The sequence below is a fragment of the Eublepharis macularius genome, chromosome 19 (assembly GCF_028583425.1).
Source record: "Eublepharis macularius isolate TG4126 chromosome 19, MPM_Emac_v1.0, whole genome shotgun sequence".
Taxonomy (NCBI): Eukaryota; Metazoa; Chordata; class Lepidosauria; order Squamata; family Eublepharidae; genus Eublepharis; species Eublepharis macularius.
This window is the reverse complement of record NC_072808.1, coordinates 14373940-14397589: the sequence shown is the minus strand read 5'-3', so window position 1 is coordinate 14397589 and position 23650 is coordinate 14373940. Positions and strand designations below refer to the sequence as shown.

The window sequence follows — 23650 nt, the reverse complement described above, 5'->3', positions numbered from 1 at the left end:
GTTAACTTACTGTAATATTGTAATATTGATTGTATGTGATGACAGGAAGGATGGTTACATAGTCTTCTCATGTAAAGTTATATTATTATATGTATAGGTGTTCCCATTCATCGATTATTACGTTGCACATTTCAGCACTTTGCACTTTACGTAACAAGAAATATTTTTAAAAATATATACAAAAATATTTATTAATGTACCACCTAGAGGCTGGCAAATCTATAAGCAGCACCATTCATTCATTCATTCATTCATTCATTCATTCATTCATGTCATTTATAGTCCGCCTTTCTCACTGAGACTCAAGGTGGATTACACAGTGTGAGATTAGTACAGTCAATATCAAGAATATTTCCATAAACAATGTCATAGGGTAAGTAGGTACAAGCTATAAGTGACGCCTGACACAGGTTGGACACTTGTCAGCTTCCCTCAATTTTGATGGGAAATGTAGGAGTCCTGGTCTTGTGGCTTGGCTCGCCGACTGCTGTCCAATGGACTTTTCAACTGTCACTTGTCCAAGCTGCCTATATTTCCCATCAAAACTTGAGGGAAGCTGACAAGTGTCCAACTAGTGTCAGGCGTCACTTGTAGCTTGGCTCAAAGACATAGCATTAGCAGGAACCCAATACAACACAGTGGTGAGGTCTACGGTCCCTAACTCACTACTCTGGTTTCTCTTCAGATCGCATAAATCTTTCGCCTAACTCATTAGCGGAGCATCTGAGATCCCCACCCTCCAATACAGTCCTCCTATCCGAGTAAAAAGCCTTTTTGAATAATTTGGTTTATATGCAACCAATGATTGTACAGTTGGATTGGAGAATAAGGACCGGACAACTGAGAGCCAAGCTACAAGTGATGAACGACACTTGCCAGGCAATTCGTCACTGGTAGCTTGGCTCTGAGGCTACACAGTGTGAGATTAGTACAGTCAATATCAAGAATATTTCCATAAACAATGTCATAAACAATGGAAATCTAGTGGGTCTTTAAGGGGCTGCCTACTCTCGCTCGTCTGCTTCGGCTCGCCAGCTGCTGCTAATACGAAGCAAAGCGGTTCAAGAGCAGAGAAAGGGATGAGGGTATCGCAGTGCCAAAACGTAGCATCGCTAGGAACGCAGCAGCGCATAAAACGGGTCCGCTGGGAAACGGCCTGACCCTGACTCGCAAGGAGCCAATGTGAATCCAGAGACACGTGAACGGCCAACAAGATTTGGGAAGTCCATGGAATGATTCATAGACTCTCACGTGACAGCGCGAATGAGGTCACTGGCATCGAACGCGCTTGCCCGGCGATGACGTCATCCCCTGGCTTCACACCTGCGGACACCAGAAGCCATTCGCAGCCTCTGATTGGTAGAGGGAGAACAGACTTTTTTCTCTTTTTTTTTACGATTGGCTGTTTTTCGGGATAATCTCGCCCTTCCTTCGCTTTGCATTCAGCGAGGGCGTTCAAGGGGTCCCGCCTCTGGCATTCTGATTCGTCCGTTCTTACGTCGCTCTTCCCGGCTTTTCCCTACTCAGCCAGGGAGGCGATTGGCTTTCGGCTCCCACGCTCGAGCTGCGCGCGCCACGATTCGCCCGCCGCCCTTCCCGGGTCACGCCTCCCTCGTCGCCGCTCGCTCGGGGATTGGCTCCAGCGCCTGTCCGTTCTCCCTCGGGACGTGCCTCCCCTTCTGCCTCTCCGGGTCAGGAAGTGTGTTTGGAGGAGTCGGCGATGAGATGCGGAGGAGGCGAGGAGCTGCCGCGCCGGAGGTGGGCGAGGGGCTGTCAGCGGGACCTGGAGGGAGGGGTGGGCGCGGACATCGGGGATCCCCCCCCCCCAGAGAGAGAGCAGTTTGCATGGGGAGGAGTTTGCACGGCGATTCCCCTTGATCTGGCCTCGGATTCGCACGGAACTGGAAAGAACGTGTGAATGGCCTTCCCAAGGCCCGACACGTGTTCACCTCACCCCTCGATTCTGTTTCCGGCAGCGGCCAAGCAGATGCTCCCGAGAGCAGGGCCTTCCTCTCGTTTGCCCCGATAATCGGGTGCACATAGAAGCTGCATTGAGGCATCGCGGCAAAAGCAACCCGTGATCAATATTCCAGATGGGCCGGCCTGTGAGTCGCCTTAAAGATCAGCAGTTCTGAAGCGCTTTAAAGACCGAAGTTGTCTTTTAGGGGCCAGTGGACACCTGTTTTATTCAGCCATTGCTAGTATTTATTTTCCCTAACCTGGATAGTCCAGGCAAGCCAGAAGCTAAGCAGGATCAGCCTTGGTTAGTAATTGGATGGGAGACCTCCAATGAAGACCAGGGTTGCAGAGGCAGGTAATGGCAAACCACCTCTGTTAGTCTCTTGCCTTGAAAACCCACCAGGGGTTACCATAACTATGACTTGAGGTCAGGATTTCATTTAGCCCTGAATCTGTATAGCCCAGGAGAGCCTTATCTTGTCAGGGTTGCAGAGTTAGGCAATGGCAAACCACCTCTGTTAGTTTCTTGCCAAGAAAACCGTGCCAGGGGTTGCCATAAGTCTGCTATGGCACTCTTCCTCAATATTTATTTATTTATATAGTTTATAGTTTGCCTTTCTCACTAAGATTCAAGGCATATTACACATATCAGCAGATACTTTTTTTAAAAAAACACAGTCCAATTGGGTGGGGATTATAAAAATTTGAATACAAGCAGAATCTGGCACAGAACTGAAAAAAAAACAATGCTGAAAGAAAGCATAAGGAATTTAATATGACATTAAATGATGCAGAAACTCACAAAGCATAAGCAATTTAACTTAAGAAATGATGCAGAACTACCCAGTAGGTCCATAGTACCTGTCCCTTTACCAAAGCATTTCTTTGAACCGTATTATTACGGCACAGCCGTTCTACCTGCATGAGAAAGTCCTCCTGAATAATTACGTTTTGCATAATTTGTGGAAATCCACGAGATAAAGTTATCAGGCAGGCCATTCAATAAAGCCACAGCAGAGAAGGAGCATGTACAGGCAGTGTTGATTTTTGCCCATTTGCAGGGTGGCATCTGTAGAAGGCCCTGTACAAATGAGCGAAGCTGCTGTGCAGAAGGAGAGAGGCAGTCCTGTAGATATGTGGGAACAAGGCCTTGAAGGGCTTTGAAAATGATAGCCGGTACCTTGAAATGAACCCCATAACTGATATGTAGCCAATGGAGTGACTGCAGAATGGGAGTAAAATGCATGCTGCCCCAGTTCCTGATAATAACCAAGCTTTGGCGTTCTGCACCAACTGGAGTTTGCAAGTTGATTTTATGGGGAGACCTTTCTAACAGTGCATTACAGTAGTCTAGTCTTGATGTTCCCATGGCAAGTGGCCTGATTAGACTTGTCAAGGTAGGAGCTATCTTACAGGCTAGACCCGAGTTGGGAAAATGAATTTTTTTTTTTGCAGCTGCATTAACTTGCTTTTCTGCCCGCAGTGTTGGATCCTGTATAATTAAGCAGCATTTTATGATTGCTACCAATGTAATTTATATGTTGTGAATCCGCTCTGAGCTTGCTTGCAGGGAGAGCCGACTATAAATAAATAAATAGAACCCCTAGGCTCTTTACCCATTAGCAAGGGTCAGTTAAACCCCCGCTTCTCTCTCAATCACTTTGCCTAGAAAGAGTAGATAAGAGACTGGGCCATTTTTGGCTAGGGATGTTTTTTCTAAAACAATGGACGGGTGACTGCCTCTTCAAGCAGCTTAGGGAACGTTCCTTGAGTTAGTGACTAAGTTATGATAGACATCAAATGCTCATTTAAGTGATTCTGTATGTGATTTTAGCAGCCAAGGGGGGCAAGGATCGGCCCGAGTGGTGACCTTTGCAGATCCCAGGATCCTGTCAATATCTGTCACAATGAGGCTTACCATTCAGCATCTCGAGCTTTCTGACCTGCACGAGGGCCCTAAAGACCATTGAGTTAGTCCCTAAATGTGAATCTAAGTTATTCAACAAAAGTATTTGTGAATTGGAATGGCTGTGACGAGTTGGCTTTTTTTGCTTTCTTTGAGTTGTGGATGTGAGCGTCCGATGTTGACATGTAGCATGAATTGCCGTGGAAACATACTATACTGGCATGGCTGCTCCTGTATGGAACATGTGTGGCCTCTTGTATCAGAACAGACCCATGTATCCGAAAAGTATGTTTTATGGTATAATGCAGGGCTTTTTTTCTGGGAAAAGAGGTGGTGGAACTCAAGACTGCACAATGATGTCACTTCGGGTCATCTGTTTAAATTGCCTTCAGTGAAAATGGTCACATGGCCAGTGGCCCCACCCCCTGATCTCCAGACAGAGGGTAGTTTAGATTGCCCTCTGTGCCGCTTGGCGACACGGAGGGCAATCTAAACTCTCCTCTGTCTGGAGATCAGGGGGCGGGGCCACCGGCCATGTGACCATTTTTAAGAGGTGCCGGAACTCCTTTCCACTGCGTTCCCGCTGAAAAAAGCCCTGGTATACTGTATGTAAGTCCTCTGTGCTGTCTAGCCAGTGCTTTTTTGTTTTTAAAGAAAGTGCCAGTACTCATATATACGGTTGCACTGATTTTCACAAATACCCCACAAATACTCCACAAAGCCCCACAACTGGTAGCCAGTACTTGTCAATATAGCTACCCAAAAAAGCCCTGTGTCTGTCACAGGGTAATAGAGAAAGCTGCTTGCCCGTTATTCCTCATGCCACTCAAGGGACCTTTGGACAAACTTCTTAGTATCTTGCGAGCGCCAAGTGGCATCTTTGTTGGCTTTATTCCCCTTGCTTTGCAGTTGCTTGATGGGAAAAATTTTCTGCCTGAACCTGCCCTTTTAGGATGGCATGGATTGCAGCATCCGTGCTTCTGAATTGCCTCTAACTGTGTTACGTCTGCTCTCCCTCCCACCAGTCAACACTTGTTGGTTGTTTCAGAAATGAGTCACACTTTTAACTTCGCCTGTGACACAGGGCTCACTTTTAACTTTTTATTATATTGTTCCTGCATGCCGCTCTAGTGTAACCATATGCAAAGGAGAGACACGGCCGCTATGCCTTAACAATTATGCAGAACAGGGAATTTTGGGAGGCCACTGGCTAGCAAACTTTGCCTGCTGTAATTCTCTCTTCTGCACAACTGTTAAAAAAGCTCTATCCTCCTTTGCATCTGATCATACAGTTGCCCCACCCGTGGTTTCTCTTTCTCCTTTAAAACATGCACGCACAAGAGAAGCAATGTGCTGGTTACCACCGGTGTGTTCCAACTTAAAAGTGGAGCGCATCCTGCTTCAGGCCCCTCCCTGCGAAGACCAAGGAGATATGTGACAGCCCATTTTTCTGATTTCATCCTCTAAGTGTGTGTGTGTGTGTAAAGTAAGAGAGTGTGACAGTTATTAGTAACCAGGGCATTTCCTGCTGTCTCCTCCGAGGCTTCCCTGCCTGGACATGTGACTGAGATTAAAGGTCGGAGGGTAGGCAAGTCTGACAGATGGATTCCTGCATTCTGTAAGAGCTTATCGTTGAGCGTGAAGGTCTTAGAGTGCATTAGAAGCAATATACTAAATTCTCTCTCTGATTGAAGAACAGGTGGTATGTCCGGTGATTGCATCGCGCAGCACTTACCTCTTGCTTTTATCTGAAGCTCCGTTTTCTCATGCTTGCTTTTTGCCTTTGCAGGTTTCATCCGAGATGTAGAGATGGAGGCAGAAGACCTTGGGTTACCCCCTAAGGGAGGGATGGATCTCCCAGAGGATGGGGTGGATCCCCCTGAACAGAAGATTAGCCCGGGCTGTACAGAGACAGGTGAGTGGCTCGAAGCGTTTGTCATTCTAGTTCGCTTCCTCTTCCTTTGGAGTGTTTGGATGCGTTGCTAGCCATAACCAGATGCAAGAGTTTTGCTTGGTGAGAATGGGCCCTTTTAAATCCGTGGTCTCTTTACTGGGGGGGGGGAAGTAGGGGAGTTACTTAGGACCATAACAGCTCCAATAGATGTGTGATTTTACAGAGTGACGTAATAAATTTAGCTTTCAGTCTAAATTTCAACTCAAAGGAGAGTTGAGGTAGAAGATAACTAGAGGTACGTATTTTGAACAAGTAGGCGGCTAATCTCCATGCTGTGCAGAAACGTGAGGGCTTTGGGGAAAAAAAGCAGGCACCTCCTAGATCTTCTTAGGAAGGAGCTCCATGTCTGAGAGGCATCAAAGAATGTTGCATTATGTCATTTAAGGTGACATAAGGTGGCATTATGTCATTTATGTCAGCAAGGTCTACTGTGGGAGTTGATCATTAAGGCTTAGTCATGGAGGCTCCCCTCCGCAAAATAATTTCTCAAATAGTTAAAAGTGGTGGAGGAAGTACAAGAATTTAATTATATCCTGTATTTCCTTGCGGATCATAGTAGCTTATCTAGGACTCTTGAATTCTTTCCTGATGGTTTCCTGTCAGTTACCGTGCTCAATTCAAAGTATTGGTTATTATATGTGAAACTCGGCAAGGCTTTAGTCCGGCATACCTACGGGATTGCTTCCCTCCCTATGTTCCTCTATGGCAGCTTCGTGCATCTGAACAGGGTCTCTTGCATGTGCCGCCTTGCACATAAGCTAAATCAACAGCAGCCTGTACACGGGCCTTCTCTGTGGTGGCCCCTACCCTGTGGAACGGCCTGCCTGAGGAGGTCAGGAGAGCCCCTTTCTCCTGGCTTTCCGCCAACAATGTAAAACTGAATTATTCAAAAAAGGCTTTTTACTCAAATGAGGAGGGCTGTATTGTAGGGAGGGTGTCTTAGATGTTGGGGACCGTAGACTTTACCACTATGTTGCCTTACATATTATCTGTTGCTTTAAATATGTACTCCTATTTATGTGGTCTAATGTCAGTCCTAGAATTATGTTTTGTTTCAGTCAATCAATCAAAGGTTTTTTACGGTCACAAGACCAGCCAAGTAAAGTACAGATAAGAAGAGCAGTTTTTAAATACTTTAAATGGGTAAATACATAAAAGATAAAATCATATATATGTATATATATCTAACAGAAAAACTCACTTCATTAATTCACTTCCCAGCAATTGACATTTCCTTTGTCAAGTGATTCCGCACAGAATTGTGATCACACAAAATTTTGCAACTGTGTAAGATACAGTTCAGTTTCAGTATTTTTTCTACTCTGTATTGGATCCTTGCTAATGCTATGTCTCTGTAAACTTGTATCTATTCATCCTATGGCATTGTTTATGGAATTGTCCTTGATACTGTATGGAAATGTATGTGATTCTGATTGTGTAATCCGCCTTGAGTCTCAGTGGGAAAGGCAGACTATAACTGACATAAATAAATAATTTTTTTTTAATTACATTTTTTTTCCAGGGGAAGATGAGCTCATTGTTGCCTTGGATAAGCAGGTGGAGTTATCTGCTGCCCAAAATAACGGACCCTTGAGTGTGGCAGATGGCAAAGTAGACGTGCAGGAGGAGTTAAGTGAGGCTCGGGAAGAGTCTAGCGAGAAGGATCTGTCGGACTCCGCCTCCACGGACAACACCTTAGAGGACTCTTGTGAGTTCAGCCGGCCCTTGGTGATGGGCGGTGGTCCTTCGGAGGAGGAGGAGGTCGCGGCACAGCCGCGCCCTGCCACGCATCGGGATGAGGATGTGACGGCTGAGAGCTGGCGGGCACACAGGAAACATGTCTTTGTCTTGAGTGAGGCTGGCAAGCCCATTTATTCCCGCTACGGCAACGAGGAGGCCCTCAGTTCAACCATGGGTGTCATGATGGCGTTGGTGTCGTTCATCCAGAGCGGGGATAATTCTATTCGCTCCATCTATTCCGGTAGGGTAAAAGATTGGAGAATGGGGAGTGGAATTGTGTGTGGGGGGGCTGTTCCCTTCTTCAAACAGAATTTCCTAGAATTATTTAATTGTATACATTTTTAGACCCCTTTTAACTGGGCTAATTCTTTTTTTATTTTTTGAAAATTTTATTTAAAAAGAAAAAAATATAACAGTAGAAAATGCATAGAAAACTTAAGCAAGCGCTACATTTGAAATTAGATTAAACTAATAGAAAGATACAATCAGAATATATAACAACACAACTTAGTTGTACGGTAGCTTTCATTGCCTCTCCTTAGTTATTTATACTCAAACTTTAATATCAACTATTTTAATTAATGATTTCATCTGTGTTTTATCTTTTTATCTTTATATTGAGTTACCTTAAAGGTAAGGTTAATTGATTTTAATTAATTAATTAATCAATCTTAATTTTAACCTAAGTAGTCAAAGAAATCCTTCAATTTTTCCCAAAATTCAACTGTTGGTCTGTTATGTACATAAGTAGTTAATTTGGCCATTGATGCATATTCGTAGATCTTATCTATCCACTCTGACAAATCAGGGCACATACCTGTTTTCCATTTCGCTGCATATAGCACTCTTGCTGCTGTCACCATGTAACAAAAAAAGTCTCCCTGTGTTTTTTGTAACATTATTTGGTAGAATGTTTAATAGCATGTTTTTTGGATTTAGCTCAAACCTGAGCTTAAAAATCTTCTGCATCTCTTCGTGTATCTTTATCCAGTATTTTCATGCTTTCTTACATGTCCACCACACAGAGGTCATTTTGTAGACAAAGAGCTGGAGGAACTCATTAGCATATGTCACGCTGGACATCACTGGAAATATGTCATTAGCATAACTGATTTGCTTATGCCACACCCCCTGACATCACCTATCCTGGCTGTTTTGGACCCAATCCTGGCCGTTCAGGGCTGAAATTGGGCCCAAAATGGCAAAAAGGGGCTGAAAAGGGGCCCAAAATGGTCAGGATCGGGCTGTTGCTGAGTGGGAGAGTGATCCACCACCCATCAGAGGCCCGATCTGGGTTGTTTCGGCCCCAATCCAGGCTGAAATGGGCCCAAAATGGCTGAGAGTCAGGTGGGCGGGGCCACCTGTCATGTGACCTCTTTGGGGAACTGCCAGAACTGTGTTCTGGCACGTTCCCCCTCGAAATGAGCCCTGCCACCACATATGATAAAATGTTGCATCCATGCATTGACATTTCCAACACTGTCCACTATAGCCCTTACTGGTTCTCACAATGTCTTTGGGAGTAGTATACCATCTAAAAAACATATTATACCATTCACTGGGCTAATTCTGAAGGCTATGAACAGTGTCTAATTGTCTTAGACAGTTGCATTTTTCACTGATAGTTAGAAGCATAGGCTGTGCAAATGAGTTGGGGTTCATGGGCTGTAGATTAAGGTTATGGTATTCATGGTGACAACTGACAATGTATTGCTGATCTATGGTTGTCACAAATAAACTGAACTGCATATGTTGTGATTTTCATACAACAATAGAAAAGTGCAAATAAGGTATTAGCTTCAAAATCCACTGTTTGGAGAATCTGTAATTTAAAGCAAACTTCTAGGACATGTGGTTGTAGAGATATGCTTGAAAGTTTGTGGGTAATGCTAGATGATGGGTTGTAGATACGGAAGTTAAATTTCTGGAAATTTTTAGCTGTGGACAAAAACCTTTTTGTGTATGTGAAAAATGGATATATTGGGGGAAATTGAAGTAAATGGAATAGGTATTTGCCTATCAAGTTTTCAGTAGGCTTAGACTGGAGTAAATCTGTTTAGTAGAGATGGGTATGAACTGAAATATGAACCAAAATTCAGCATGAACCAGGCTGGTTCGTGTTTTGCGAACCGGCAGTTCGTCAGAGCCCATTTCTAACGAAGCACCACAAACTTTAGGCTGGTTCGTTTGGTTCATTATTTGGTTAGTCACTGCAGACAGCCTGGTGCTGATCAATCAGTTACCTAGGCAACAGGGGATGGACTTTCTGCAGACATTCTGCTGACCCGGAAGTGGCCTTCTCCTGGCCCGGAAATGACCTTCTGCTGACCTGGAAGTGATGATTTTCTGACCCGGAAGTGATGTTTTCACGAACCAAATGAACCGGGGCTGGTTCATGAAGGTTCGTGGTTCGTGAAATGCAACGAACCAAGAACCGCATGGATCTTTTTTCCCCGGTTTGTGCCCATCTTTACTGTTTAGAATTGCACTGTTAGTGTGCTAACAACGTAAAATGCATAATTTATAGCACATATAAAATTGTACTAACTCACATATTATTGGAATTTAAAAGTATGTGCCTTAGTTTTCTACAAGTAAAACTGCTCATTGGTTGGGATATACTTCTTTAGCACGTGTGTATTTTTTGTCATGGTAGAGTTTGAGAGTTTATTTTTTATATGTTTTATTTGAAAAGAAAAATAGAAATGACAATAGTGCATAGAAACAGAATTCCAAACACTGCATTTGAACTACAACCGAAAAGTATATTCAAAATATGTGACAACACAACTAGAAAATTTTTAAATTGAAACTCAAAAAACAAATTTTGCAGTAAACAAAAGAATGCCTTATTTGGACAGCCAGCATTCTTATGCAAGACTACCAGAATGTTGAATATCACATTAAATTTAATAACATTGAAAACGCTGCACTCATTAAACATATTATGGCATATTAATTGTTACCAAAATTAATCATGTTTGAATAATACCCAATGTATTTCCAAGAATGTTTATGTCTATATTACACAGAGGAATTGTTCTCTATTGCTGTTCATTGCCTTAATTAACATTTTTCGAGCTATATAGCTGTGTGTGTAAATCCTTTGTCTTAATAAAGAGCATTTAAGTCGTTCCAAAAGAGAAAGCATTTCATAGGAGTTTTTTTAGGGCTCTCAAAAATTTCTCATTGCTATAATGGGAAAAGGAGGCTGGGGGAACGGATGTGCTGACTTTTTCCCCACCACCCCCACTCCCCGCCTGGCCTTCACATCTCTTGTTGCAAAATATTTTCCTTGCAGTTAGAAGATTGGGGCTTCGGTGCCCTGCCTACCTCCTGCCTGCCTGCCTGATCGGCAGGAACAAAATAAGATTATTCAATGCAGTAAAACCTATAAAATGTACAAAGAAAACCATGCACATCTGAATAACACGTGCAGCAGAGTTCGGATTACTTCGGTGCAAAGTTTTGATCAAAGATGTCATTAAGCACGCACATCTTGTACAGTATGCTCTGTGTGATATTTTCAGTGTCCTAGGTTTCCCCCCTAGAGAAAAACAATGGGATTACCATTTGAAGAGCAGCGGGGAGTCCTAACAGTCTTTTAAAAATAAGTGTTAGCATTGGAATCTAAGTTTGCTCACTAGACCTCTTTTCAGCAGAGTTTCATGCTGTGTAAGGAAGGGGAGATCTTAAGGATAGCTGCCTCTAAAGAGGAAAGACAGACATCCAGGAGTTGAAGTCATGTCTAGGAAATTGTGGGGTTTGGATGTGTTGTTCCCTTGTTCTTACTCCCTTTGGGGTATGCAACCGGGTACGGTAGCAATATAAAATGTAGATTCCAGAGGCATAGCTATGTTAGTCTGTGGTAGGGTTGCTGGGTTCCTGTGCCCTCCTGGCAGGAGCAGGGGGGACCGGGCAGTTTCCTTGGGGCTAAATCATGTGCGCATGTGCCCAGCGATGATGCAATGCTGTCACTTCCTGGAAGGGCTGGCAATGGCATTACTCCTGCACTTTGTGCAGGGCCATTTCAGCCCTTTGGGGGCAAAAATTGGCCCCTGGGAAGCATGGGAGCATGCCCTCCACTGGGCACAATGACATCACTTGAGGAAGTGATGTCGTCGTGCCCTCCAGCGAGTGCATCTGCTATGCATTTTCCCAGGAGGTTCCTTGCCTCCCCATGCCTTTCCCCCCCGCTGGCCAGGTAAACGGTGGTGGAGGGCAGAGGCTGGGAGCGGGGGATCTCCTGTCCCCACTGGAGGACTGGCCGTCCTAGTTTGCAGCAACTAAATTAACCTAGTCTTATGCCTCAATAAATTTGTTACTTTAAAGTTCTCTAGTGTGCTCTCTTGTGTTCAGTCTCAAATGAAAAGTCCTTTTCTGTCAGGCCTCTTTCCGAGGGCGTGTGTTCTCCCTGCTTGTAAAATTTTTATCTGTATTTTTACTAAGGTAATACCGTTTATATTTCAAGGAAAGCCCCGTCTGCAACATTATGCAAACAAGAGAAAAGTGCACGTTTCCTTTCCTCTGGTGTAAAAAAATTTTTTTTGCTAGTCAAGGAAGAGAATTTACTGTGGGACTTTTTATGCCTTGCCATTGACTGTTGGAATTCTTGTCTGGCAACGTTTCTAGCAGACTCTGCCTTTTTAAAAACTTCATTTATACTCTGCCTTTCTCCCAAAGCAGCTTTCAACATTCTCCTCTCCTCCCTTACAACACCCCTGTGAGGTTGGTTGGGCTGACAGTCCATGACTGGCCCAAGATAATCCTACAAGGTTCTGTGGCAGAGTGGAGAATCGAACCTGGGTCTGCCAGATCCTAATTCAAGACTGCTACACCGGACAGGCTTTTTCTGCTGTCTAAGTGTACCGTTGTAATCGTAAGAGCTTTAAAAATAAAAGATGAGACTCTCTGCAAAGCTGAAATACGTACCTTCTGTGCTCCTGAAAAACCTTATCTTAAACACAGCCTCGTTCTTTCTAGAGAAACTTGAGTAAATGGTAAAATCGAGTTGTATCATATTTGTGGGGATCTTGGTGTGTGGTACCTCCTTACAGGTCTTTTCCTTATGGCTTTCCACTACAGACGATCGCAAACTCGTTTTTGTGCAGCAGGGCCCGCTGGTGCTGGTGTCCGTGTCAAGCACCCTGCAGTCAGAGCAGCAGCTGCGGCAAGAACTTCTGTACGTCTACGACCAGATCATCAGCATGCTCACGCAAGCCAGCATCACTCGCATTTTTGAGCGGAAAAAGAACTACGACCTCCGGCGCCTGCTGACCGGCTCGGAGAAGATCCTGGACCGCCTCCTGAACCTGGTGGAGTCGGACCCTTGCTTCTTGCTGGGGGCGGTGCGCTGCCTGCCCCTCCAGCCCCCTCTGCGTGACTCCCTAGGTTCTCTGCTCCAGAAAGCGATCACTCCTAATTTGGTCTTCTCCATTCTAGTGGCCCGTAGTCAGCTAGTCACCACGGTGCAGGAGAAAACGGTCATTGACGATTGCCGGCTGGAACCCACCGACTTGCACTTGTTGCTGAACCTCATCGGGGCGACCTCGGCCTTCCAAACGGGGGAGATCTGGACGCCTATTTGCTTGCCACGCTTCAACCCCGACTGTTACTTTTACGCGTACATTTCCTATTTGGATGCCGACTGTACCGTCTGCCTGATCCTCCTCTCCACCGACAAGGAGTCGTTCTACTCCGTTTCGGACTGCAAGAAGCGCATCGAGGAAGGCATGAGGACTCAGAATTACCTTCAGGCACTCTCCAGCGGCCTGAAAAGCCCATCCTACAGTGTCGGGATGGTTGGTGCACCGGACCTCCGGCACTTTATCTACAAGCCCTTGGATATACCTGATAATTACCGGCAGCTCCCGCAGTTCACCAGGTAAATAAGGGTTTTGTTTGTCTGTTTATTCACGTGTACATGACTGTCTTTCCCTTCCACTGGGGACTCAGGATAGCTTAAAGAAAACACAGAAATATAATTTCAACAGACTGCCACTACCACCACCACCAAAATTATCGACTCCAATTCTTGGGCTGGAGTGGAAGCCATTGGGCCAGCTCGCTGAGGGCCATAAATAGGGAGCCATTTGGCTCATACGGCCAACACCTGTAGCAGAAAGCTCGACCCAACTGATCTTCTGCTGGCAGACATGTTCCCAAGGTTTCCCTCCCAGACTGGAAGACCCTTTGGCTGTTCCTATGCTTAAATACTGGTAGAGGGGAAGGGAGAAGCTTGGCCCAAATGGGCTTCCGCTGACAGATATGTTCCCAAGATCACTTTCTAGTCAACTGGCATTTTCTCTTGGTTGTTCTTAGAATCAGGAGGGCTCAGTGGTATAGGGAGTAGAGTTTTTGTTTTTTATTTATTGTTTTTGTTTTATTTGTTGTTTTGTTTATTATTTTGTTTTATTTATTGGCTGTTTTTGACCGCTCTCTCCGTAAATGGGCTCAGAGCGGATTGCAACATGGATAAATACATTACAATAAAAACAGCATTAAAATAATAAAATACAGTAGCAATATATTTGGGTGGCAACCCAAGTTGCTCAACCCCCATCCAAAAACATTCCATGAGGTGGGAACGGGCAGAATAGATTAATATTCCAGTGGGAACTGGGGTGAGGGGTTTTTACCAATCCCCCCCCCCCTAACAGGAGACCAGCATGGAAGCCTGCCTGTACCTCAACCTCAGCTAGATGCCTGGCAGAACATCTCTGTCTTACAGGCCCAGTGGAAAGATAGGTTGGTGCCAGGACCGAAAAGGCCCTAGCCTTGGTCAACACCAAGTGAGTATCTCTGGGGCCGGGAATGACCAGCAGCTATTTGTCGGCTGAATGGAGCACCCTGTGGGGAACATATAAAGACGGTCCTGCAGATATGAAAGGCACTGATAGAAATTGATGGTTCTGAAGCTATTTTGTATTGTGTGTCTATCTTATTCATCTGAATGTCTATGCAGACTCCACTTGGGTGGGCCACACTTGAATGTTCTCTTGATGCTCACTCCGTCAGATGAAGTATCCATGCATGTAATGGTTTTCTTAGTTTTTAAACTTTTCCTTTAACAAAGTCCAGTGGACTTTTCAACTCTCACTTGTCCAACATTCCGCCAAGCTGCCTACATTTCCCATCAAAACTTGAGGGAAGCTGACAAGTGTCCAACCTGTGTCAGGCGTCACTTGTAGTTTGGCCCTTAGACAGAATGAATACTTTCCCTCAGCATTCAAACAAAAACTGCAGCTCATTCTGCCCCCTGGGGTACAGCTACAGTCCAATCAGACTGCACTCCGTTCACCTGTCCAGCTCCTCTCCTTCTTTCCTCAAAAACCTGCATTTAAACCCACAGTAACATATTTTTTAAAAACCCACATTAACCAGCAGAAATAAAATATTCTGCATAGCATTGCAATGCATTTCTAGCAAATACGGTTGGACGTGTTTATTATGTTTAGGATGTTGCCTGGGTTCTGCCTCAAAAAGGCGTCTTGAATCTTGGAGTTCATCTGGAACGGTAAAAAAACGGTTCTTGTCCTCTCTTTTGGAAATGAGTTCTCAAAACACAAACACTGGTCTTTTTCAGGAAAGGGGGTGATTGCCTCCCGCGGTATGACCTGTCTTTCAGTTGCTTTTTATCACACGTCACTGTGGTTCTTTGTTGACCAATACCTCAGTTCTGCCAACACACTACTCCTCAGCAGTGAAACTTTTGAATGATTTGAGAAATTGGAACGTTTGTCTTGGAATATGTCATGTAGATTGAGCGGATTCTTGTAAAATAAGCAAATGGTTGCTTGCTTGTGAGGCTTATTTTGAGTGTGGGAGTTGACATTTCTTGGAACCAAATATGGGGCTTTTTCATTAAAAAAGCAAAATGTGTGAATGATCTTGGTTATGTGAGCGAGGAATCCAGCTTGAATCTGCTGTATCTACTTACACATTTCATCTCTTCTCTTAGTGTTGGGGAGGCATTTTTAGGTATGCCCCTGAATGTCTTATTCAGACCTGTTTGTTAACACACACCAATACAGGTACGCTTCTTAGAGTTTCTCTCCATGAGACATCTTACATGAGGATGCTCAAGTGTAGGGAGACGCAATGTTAGCCAGGAAACATAGTTTAAAAAGTCAGAGCCAAAGGGTCTGTCAATTTCACCTCTCTGTGCAGAGCAGGAAGAGATCACTCCTCAGAGGGTTTGTTAAGTTTATCTTTGCCTCCTGAAGGGGAGGTGAAATTGACAGAGCCTCCAGGGAGGTGAAGATGAAATTAACAAACCCTCTGAGGAGTGATCTTTGCCAGCTCTGTGTAGAGAGGTGAAATTGACAGAGCCTTTGGCTCTATCTTTATAAACAATGCTTCCCGGCTAACATTACATGTTACACTTACACATAATGTGTAATGTTACACATGTTAACATTACATTACACTTGAGCATCCTTGTATAAGATGTCTCGTGTAGAGAGACTCTTAGAGAGTCAGACTAGATTGTCATTCCCTGTTCAGTGTTTTGTGGAAGATCCACGTCTGATGCCACCGAATGTGTGAAATGCTTTGGTGGTATGGCAATAGTCAGATGATGCAAGAGCGGTGTCTGTTGTCCACATGTTCTCTGTCTTCCAAATCCTACTCCCAATAGGAGTGCCACCCGTTAGATTAATCTTCTTTTAAATTTGTCGCAGCTAGACTTGGCTTTTGAGGCAGATGAGCCTCTTGACAGATGGCATGCCTCCTCCTTCCCCCTCCCCCTCTCCACAGTTCCCAGCCAGTGCTGGTGGAAAGAGTGAAGCCTTACTGAATTACAGTTTTAAATAGAGCAGATCATGTGGAGTTTTTCTCCCGTTACTGACAAGAACCTGAATGGAAGTAGAAGATTTTCAGAGAAGTGCTGGGGGGGGGATACTGGATGAGCCTTGGCGATTGATGAAATTTTGCATTGACTGAAGCACCTACTCTTTACCTGCTTTTCTGATGCTGTTTCTTTCTGCATACATCTGGAAGAGTTCAATACATGCTGATGTGGAATTGCATTTTTTAAAAAAATATATTTTGGTAACTTTTTTCCAAATAGACAATGGTCTATTGTATTTTGTTATAAAAAAGTTTTGGAAAAAACCTATTTGTAAATATTTTTTTTCCAAAAAAAGGTTGAACATGTCATAGAAGAGGTAGCAAATTACATAACTTGAAGGCTAACCCTATCTTTACTACACATAGCATTCTTATTCAAGTTACACCAATAAAACTGTAAACATATAGGTCAGAGATGTTCAGTTGTTTAGTATTGCTTATGTAATTTAGAAAGGGTAACCACTGTTCAAAGAACGTTGACTGATATTGTGGGTTATCAATGCATTGGAGGTGGTCAGCTATTTTGTCCATGATAAAAATATCCCGAAGTTTCCCATTCCGGTTGCAGATGGCAGCTTTTCTTGTTGTGGAATTGCTTTTAACAGATGTGCTCAACTCGTACCTCCCTTGCCTTTGAGATTTGCGAAGATTTGAGGGTCCATTTATTTGCATTGTGGGGGGTAGCAGGAAGGAGGGTAATTGGCACACGCTGGCTCCCAGGTGATAGCCCAGGTGAGCCTGATCTCGTCAGATCACAGAAGCTAAGCAGGGTCGGCCTTGGTTAGTAATTGAATGGGAGACCTCCAACGAAGACCAGGGTTGCAGAGGCAGGCAATGGCAAAGCACTTCTATCAGTCTCTTGCCATGAAAAACCCACCAGGGATCGCCATGAGTCAGCTATGACTTGAGAGCACTCTCCACCACCACCAGCTCCCATGCTGTGGCCAGCCTGCTGTGAGCGTAGACAAGGGGATTCGCTTTTGGAACGCCCCTGCAAATGCTTGAAATTTAATCTGCACTGGATTTGGGCTCTGTGCATGGCGTCGGGGCACTTGGGAGCCAGCCTGCTACATGGTTCTTAGGATTCTTTCCATGACTCCCGCTGGTCTAATGGAAATAAGCCCTGGACCCCTTCCAGAACATTGTACGGTGGTGTTAGCTTAGCTAGCTTTCAGTGGCTGAGCTTGGTTTGTCTGTTTTTCTTGCTCATCCACTCTAAAGAATGCATGAAACTGCTTAGCACCGAATCAGGCTCTGGGTCTATCTTGATCAGTGTTTTCTTCTCTGGCTCGCCAAGGTCTTGGGTTATTTACATTACTGACTACCTGACTCTTTTAGCTGGCGATGCTTGGGATTGATCCTTGGATCTTCTGCCTCCAAGCCAGACAATCTCCCGTTGAGCCATGCTATGGACCAGCAGCGGATGCAAAACAGCGCACTTGATGTTTGGCACCTGCGGCCTCATCCATAGCAAGAAACCACAGAGGTGAACTTGGACCACTTTAATCGCCTGATGTGTCATTCTTTTCCTGCTACAGTCCGGAACTGGAGGGGCCGTATTGCAGTGAGAGCGAACGCCACCGGCTCTTCGACCTCTATCACTACCTTCACAGCCGTATCCACAGCACCTTGCGCCCTCTGCGTCTCATCTACCACGTAGCTGAAAAGGAAACTCTCTTGGCTTGGGTGAGGAATGACTCCGAGGTCTTTTTGTATGCATGTCCCACGAAGGAATTACTTGTTGTGCAGAAAGTACAAGGATCCTAATTCCGTGCTTTCCATATAAAACAGTATGTCCTAGGAAAGGGGGGAATAGGTGGGTAGCAGAGAATTCTTTATTTTTACCCTTCCAGTCCTTCAGTCTAAGCCTTCCCCCATTGCTTCTTTGAATCACTTATGCCTCAGCTGCATTCCAAAATGGCAGCGGGTATGGGAAGTACTTAACAGCAGTGGAAAGGGGGGTGGGTGGGTTAAAAAGCAATGATCAGTGATAGAAAGTGAGGGGTTTCATTTTTTTAAAAAAAGTTGTGCTGGTTTAGAAAAATAGTAGAGTCCACTAGCACCTTTAAGACTAACCAGTTTTACCGTAGCATAAGCTTTTGAGAACTACAGTTCTCTTCGTCAGATGCGTCAGAGAGCTGTGGTTCTCGAAAGTTTATGCTACAGTACAGTTGGTTAGTCTTAAGGTGCTACTGGACTTTTTACTATTTTGCTACTACAGACTAACACGGCTAAGTCCTCTGGAACTCTGGTTTAGAAAGGAGTTCTCAAATTCCATCATCTTCTCAAGTATAGCAGTAAGAAGAACAGCAAGAGGGAACAGGTTAAGGATGGGGCCACAGATCAGAGCAGAGGATAAGTTGCATTTGCATGACTGCTGTTCCTGCACCGGAAGGGTTTTGAACAGGCTCTTTTAGAAGCGATTCTGTATCAGTTGGGAGCCCTGCGGTGCACTTATAAGATTTGTGAGTTTTGAGTAAGGATGTGCGCTTCGGTTTCTGATTCAGCATGCTGGCCTTGATTCAGAAATCCCGAACCAAAGCTTTCCGAAGCATTCGTAATGCTTCGGAAAGCTTCAGGGCCGCAAGCAGCGGCGGGGCCCTTTAAACATCAACCCAGCCCCTGGGGACACATTTCTTTGATTGTGATGGTAACTTCCTTTTGCAGAAACTAAATATTTTAAAAGTTGGATAGTTTTTGGAGGGGTAACACGCTAGGCACGTGCAGCCTATTCTGCAACAAGAGTTAGTTTAGTTTATTCGATGTTTAGCCCACCCTCTCCGCAAGCAGGCTCGGGGCAGATTACAGCAACATTAAAAATGCAAAAATAAATATCATAATGTAAATTCACAATAAAACTGAATCTAAAACCCCAGATTAAACAACAATAGCCATCTGATGACAGCCACAAACACATCAGAACTATAGATGACAGTGCAGCCGAGGGTAAAGGTCTGCCAGGAAGATCAGAGTCGAGGAAACAAGCAAAGGAGGCCAAAGGATAAATCACCGTTGCTTCAATCACAAGCAAAAGAACTTCCTTGGTGATTACTTCTAAGTAGTCTGCTTGGTTCTAGAGTCCTTATGGTACCAGTTTTCTTGGACTGCTAACGGAAGCGTCTCACTTGGTTTATCAAAGTTCTATATTGTGCATCAAGATTTGGTCTTCGGTATCATGCTTTTAGCCACTCTGTTGATAACTGTCGTGCTCAGGAACCCAAGAGAAATAAGGCTGAAGTGGCTGAATATGAAACTTGATTGCTATAGCAGCTCTCTTCATTCCAGAGCAGGGCACCTGTCCTTTAGTTACATGGCAAACGTGCCAGTGCAGAGGTGGTGGAATCTCCCTAGTTTTTTTCAGATGAGTCTGTTAAAATGCAGTTGTAGATAAGGCAGAGCTGTAGATCTAATGACGGCGAGGGGAAGTTTCCCAGTCAGAATTTCCCTTGTGTTGAGAAGATTCCCTTTGAAAATAAACAGATGTATTTATACAAATGTGAAATGCTTCTTTACATATTTGAAGGTAACGATAGATGTGTTTTGACTGAAGGGCAGTCTCTTGGCTTGAGTCATCCAGCTTGACCTTTGTGACGGTTGCAGACAGATTATGAAATGCTGCTTGCGTCTTCGCAAATCATTTACTTTTTCTTATCCTGAGTCATACAGATTGGAGTACCTAGAGCTGATATTCTGAATTCTTCCCCACCCCCTCTTTCCTCTAGGTCACCAGTAAGTTTGAATTATACACCTGCTTCAGTCCCTTGGTGACCAAGGCCGGTGCCATCAACATCCTAACGAAGTTGCTGCGCTGGATAAAGAAAGAGGAAGACCGACTCTTCATCCGCTACCCACCCAAGTACTCCACCACTCCCAACCCTGGTAAAGGAAGCAAGGGGGTACGGACTGATGGTGCTGAGAATGGTTTCTTCGGAGGCCTCTAGGCTTAGGACTTTCCTCTGCTTGGATTGTGTTCTGCGTGCTCCTTCTTAAAGAAGACTCTCGATGGAGGAACTTCTGAGAGTGGAAGGGCTAATGACTTTGTCCTTCACAAGTTGCGAGCAATCTGCCGCCATTGTGAAAGGAGAGCCAACTGTGCAGGCCAAGTTGGGTTTTTGTGTGTGTGTGACAAATTCAGCAAACTTGGTCTGCTTTATTTTTTAAAAATAAGGTTCTTAAATGCTGTACCTGTAAGGAGGCATTGACCTGAATTAGAGACCCTCTGGTAAATTATGGAGTTGGCTAGAGGGGCTTTCGCTTTACCTTTTTAACATGGCTCCGTAACGAAGGCTCTTGTGGTTGTGGAAATAGCATCTAACAGGCAGGTGAAGGATTTTCATATGGGCTCTGTTTAAGTATGGTTTACACTGATGCCTGTTTCAGATTCCTCCAGCATTTTCAGGTAATGGATACTTGCATTCTTGGTATGATTGGGCATTTTCTTTTCACGTTCTTCCTCGTCAACAACTTCTATCACCGGTACAGAAACTGAAGGAAAGAAGTCCTGCTAGCTTCATTTCTATGCTCAAAATGATAAACAACGGGGCCCGAGTGGGATATCTCAGAGATGAGCAACGGAGGTGATTTGGGATAACTTGCTTGAAAATACTTGACCCTTGATAAGCATGTAGTAGTTCATTGTGATTGAGGGTGGCTTGTCAAAACAGGTGCCTAGGGATTCCCTCTAGTAGCTGTTGTGCGTTTTTTGAAGAGAGTATGGCTTTTAAGTAACAAAGGTGATCTGGGATAATCGTGGTACTGTCAAAAGATTCTTGGCCCTTGATAAACATATAATGTTCATCTACAGTGTGCTAGAAGGTGGCCTGGGTGTGGGTGCCCATCAGACACACTAGTAACTGTTGCAGGTTGATCAAGAGCACACAATCAACTTAGAATTGCTGAACAGCATGCGATCAACATAGAACTGCTGAGTATATCCTTAAGAGGGGCTGACTTAGTTTAGCTTTATGCCACTGGAGAGCAATGTAAGTAAAGAGGCCCAGCTCCAACGAATCCAATATCCCGGGGCTATCAGAATTGACTTCCCTTCTTTTTGGACTTTTTTTCCCCTAAGGGAGCTGTTTCGGTCCTTGGTACTGAAGCCACAAAAGATTAACTGTGTTTGAAGGGTATTCTGCAATTTGCAGATTTAGTTCTCAACTACTGCCTAGAATATATGATGGCTCAGTTTGTATTTATGGAACCCAGATGGAATTTTGACAAATGTTTAAATGTTGTTTGTTGGAACCTAACTGGCTTTGAAATACGGCTGTGCTGTTGTCCGTCACTTTTCATGTCCTCCCCAGTTCTTCTTTTGGGGGGGGGGCGTGTTGTTGTTTTACATGAAGTCCCATCTTCAGTTGCAGCAGGTGCTTACAAAAATTCAGCAGGAAATTCCTGCTTCTCACTGCTTCACTGCTCCCGTGAGCACTGTTGTTTACTTTTGTTGGAATGCCACCATTTTTTAAAAAAATTAAGCAGCTGCATGTCAGTTTGTGGCCCTGGAGCTAGGAGAGTGCATAAGGGTCCGTGTTAAACTGCCTTCCTCACATGCTTGTTAACTCATGGCTGCACTCTCAGATGGGACGTCTGCACTTCTCAGAGGGAGACTCGAAAAACTCACAAGCCTCCTTTCCCTTGCTGGTTCAGTGCTGCTCCACTGTGCAAATGTGCACTCTGAATAAATGTGCTGCTGCCCCTTGGGTCTGTGCCCCGTCCTTCCTGCTCGCTGAAAAGATCTCTCCTTTTTTTGTGTCCACGGGGTAGCAGGAATGAGCTTGTTCTCCACCAGCGAGGCTTTCTTGCCGCTCTGTGCTGAGCCTCATGGTCGTGTGTGGAGCTTTGATTTAACCTGGAAAGCTTATGTAATGATTTGCTGTTGCCAGTTTTGATGGGACTGAACAGTAAATTGGGTTTTTCTCCGATTGCCAGTGCTGCAGTGATTGGAGAACTCAGGCTGCACTGCAGGTTTTATCAGCGGCTACTGGATTCCTCTGGCCCTTGCTGCTTGCTCATCTTGCTTCTGGCTGACATTTTGTCCGCCCTGGTAAAGAGAACAGCAGTGATTCCACGCCTCATGTGGCTAACTGACAACAGGGGTTTATGTTCCTGGCCAATCTGTTGTACTGAGAACTGGAACCATCTTATTAAATACACACAAACCCCGTTTCAAAGTCGATTCCATCTTGGCAAGTGTCCTTTTTTCTCCGTCTGCTGTTTAGTTGTCAGAGAAGCTTCCGTTAAACTGTCAGGAGCAGCTGTACTGTGTTCCCAGGAATAATCTGTGGCAGCTGTGCAGTTCTAGCCCTCCTTCGTTCACACATTCTCTTGCTAGCGACTTGTTGCCGGACCAGCTTCTTACTCCTCACAGGTGACCAAACGAAGGGGCTTATAAGCCTAGGGGCTTGTCTACATTGAGTTTTCTTTGGATCAGTGCTGAGTTGAGACTGGTTATATGAAAAGTGGGCCTCAGTCATCTGTACTGGAAAAACCTGACAAGTGCTGTAAGGAGTGTCATAAACATATTTGCACAACTCGGACAGCATTGCTTCAAAGAGAGGGAAATACTCTTGATTCATTTGAAATGTGGTGCTGGAGGAGAGATTTACAGATACCATGGACAGCCAAAAAGACAAATAAGTGGGCACTAGATCAAATCAAGCCTGAATTCTCCTTAGAAGCTGAAATGACAAAACTGAGTCTATCGTACTTTGGTCACATCATGAGAAGACAAGATTCTCTGGAAAAGTCAATAATGCTAGGAAAAATGGAAGTAGGAAAAGAGGAAGACCTAAAACAAGATGGCTGGACTCAATCAAAGAAGCCACATCCTCCAGTTTGCAGGATCTGAGCAAGTCTGTGAATAATAAGATGTTTTGGAGGTCTTTCATTTACAGGGTCGCCATAGGTCGGAGGTGATTTGACGGCATAACACACAAAAGCTCTTAGTGCAGGTTTTGGAGATCTTTGGCAAGATGCTGCCAAGCAGGTCTTCTCCCAGGTGTAGTTTTGAGTGACATTACGTGGATATGTAGCAGAGATGGCAGGTGCTCCTGCTTCCCCATCTGAACAAATGAATAGCGGCCATTGGCTTGCCTACTCTTCCTCCCTCGGCAAAAAAAGCTCACAGAGCACCGTGAAAACTAACTACAAAAAATCAATCAAGTGAAACAGTCTCAAGAATATAATATATACAATGAAATATAATTCAAGGTCCAAACATAGTTAAGATACAAAACAACTAT

At 44.5% G+C, this 23650-nt stretch overlaps 1 protein-coding gene across 1 annotated transcript; it reads left to right on the top strand.

The window, feature by feature from the left end:
• The first annotated feature begins 1713 nt into the window (after positions 1–1713).
• Positions 1714–22582, top strand: MON1B (MON1 homolog B, secretory trafficking associated). The gene is made up of 6 exons (XM_055003915.1): positions 1714–1758; positions 5655–5780; positions 7342–7800; positions 12645–13443; positions 17948–18095; positions 20132–22582. Exons 2-6 carry the CDS (start codon positions 5675–5677, stop codon positions 20348–20350), a joined length of 1731 nt encoding a protein of 576 aa, XP_054859890.1. The 5' UTR covers positions 1714–1758; positions 5655–5674; the 3' UTR covers positions 20351–22582.
• Positions 22583–23650: the final 1068 nt, after the last annotated feature.

Excerpts from the sequence above, each read along its gene's own strand:
- MON1B (XM_055003915.1), top strand. The coding sequence starts at position 5,675 with ATGGAGGCAGAAGACCTTGGGTTACCCCCTAAGGGAGGGATGGATCTC. Across the intron at positions 13,444-17,947 it reads CAGCTCCCGCAGTTCACCAG|TCCGGAACTGGAGGGGCCGT; the intron begins GTAAATAAGGGT and ends TTCCTGCTACAG. Across the intron at positions 18,096-20,131 it reads AGGAAACTCTCTTGGCTTGG|GTCACCAGTAAGTTTGAATT; the intron begins GTGAGGAATGAC and ends TCTTTCCTCTAG.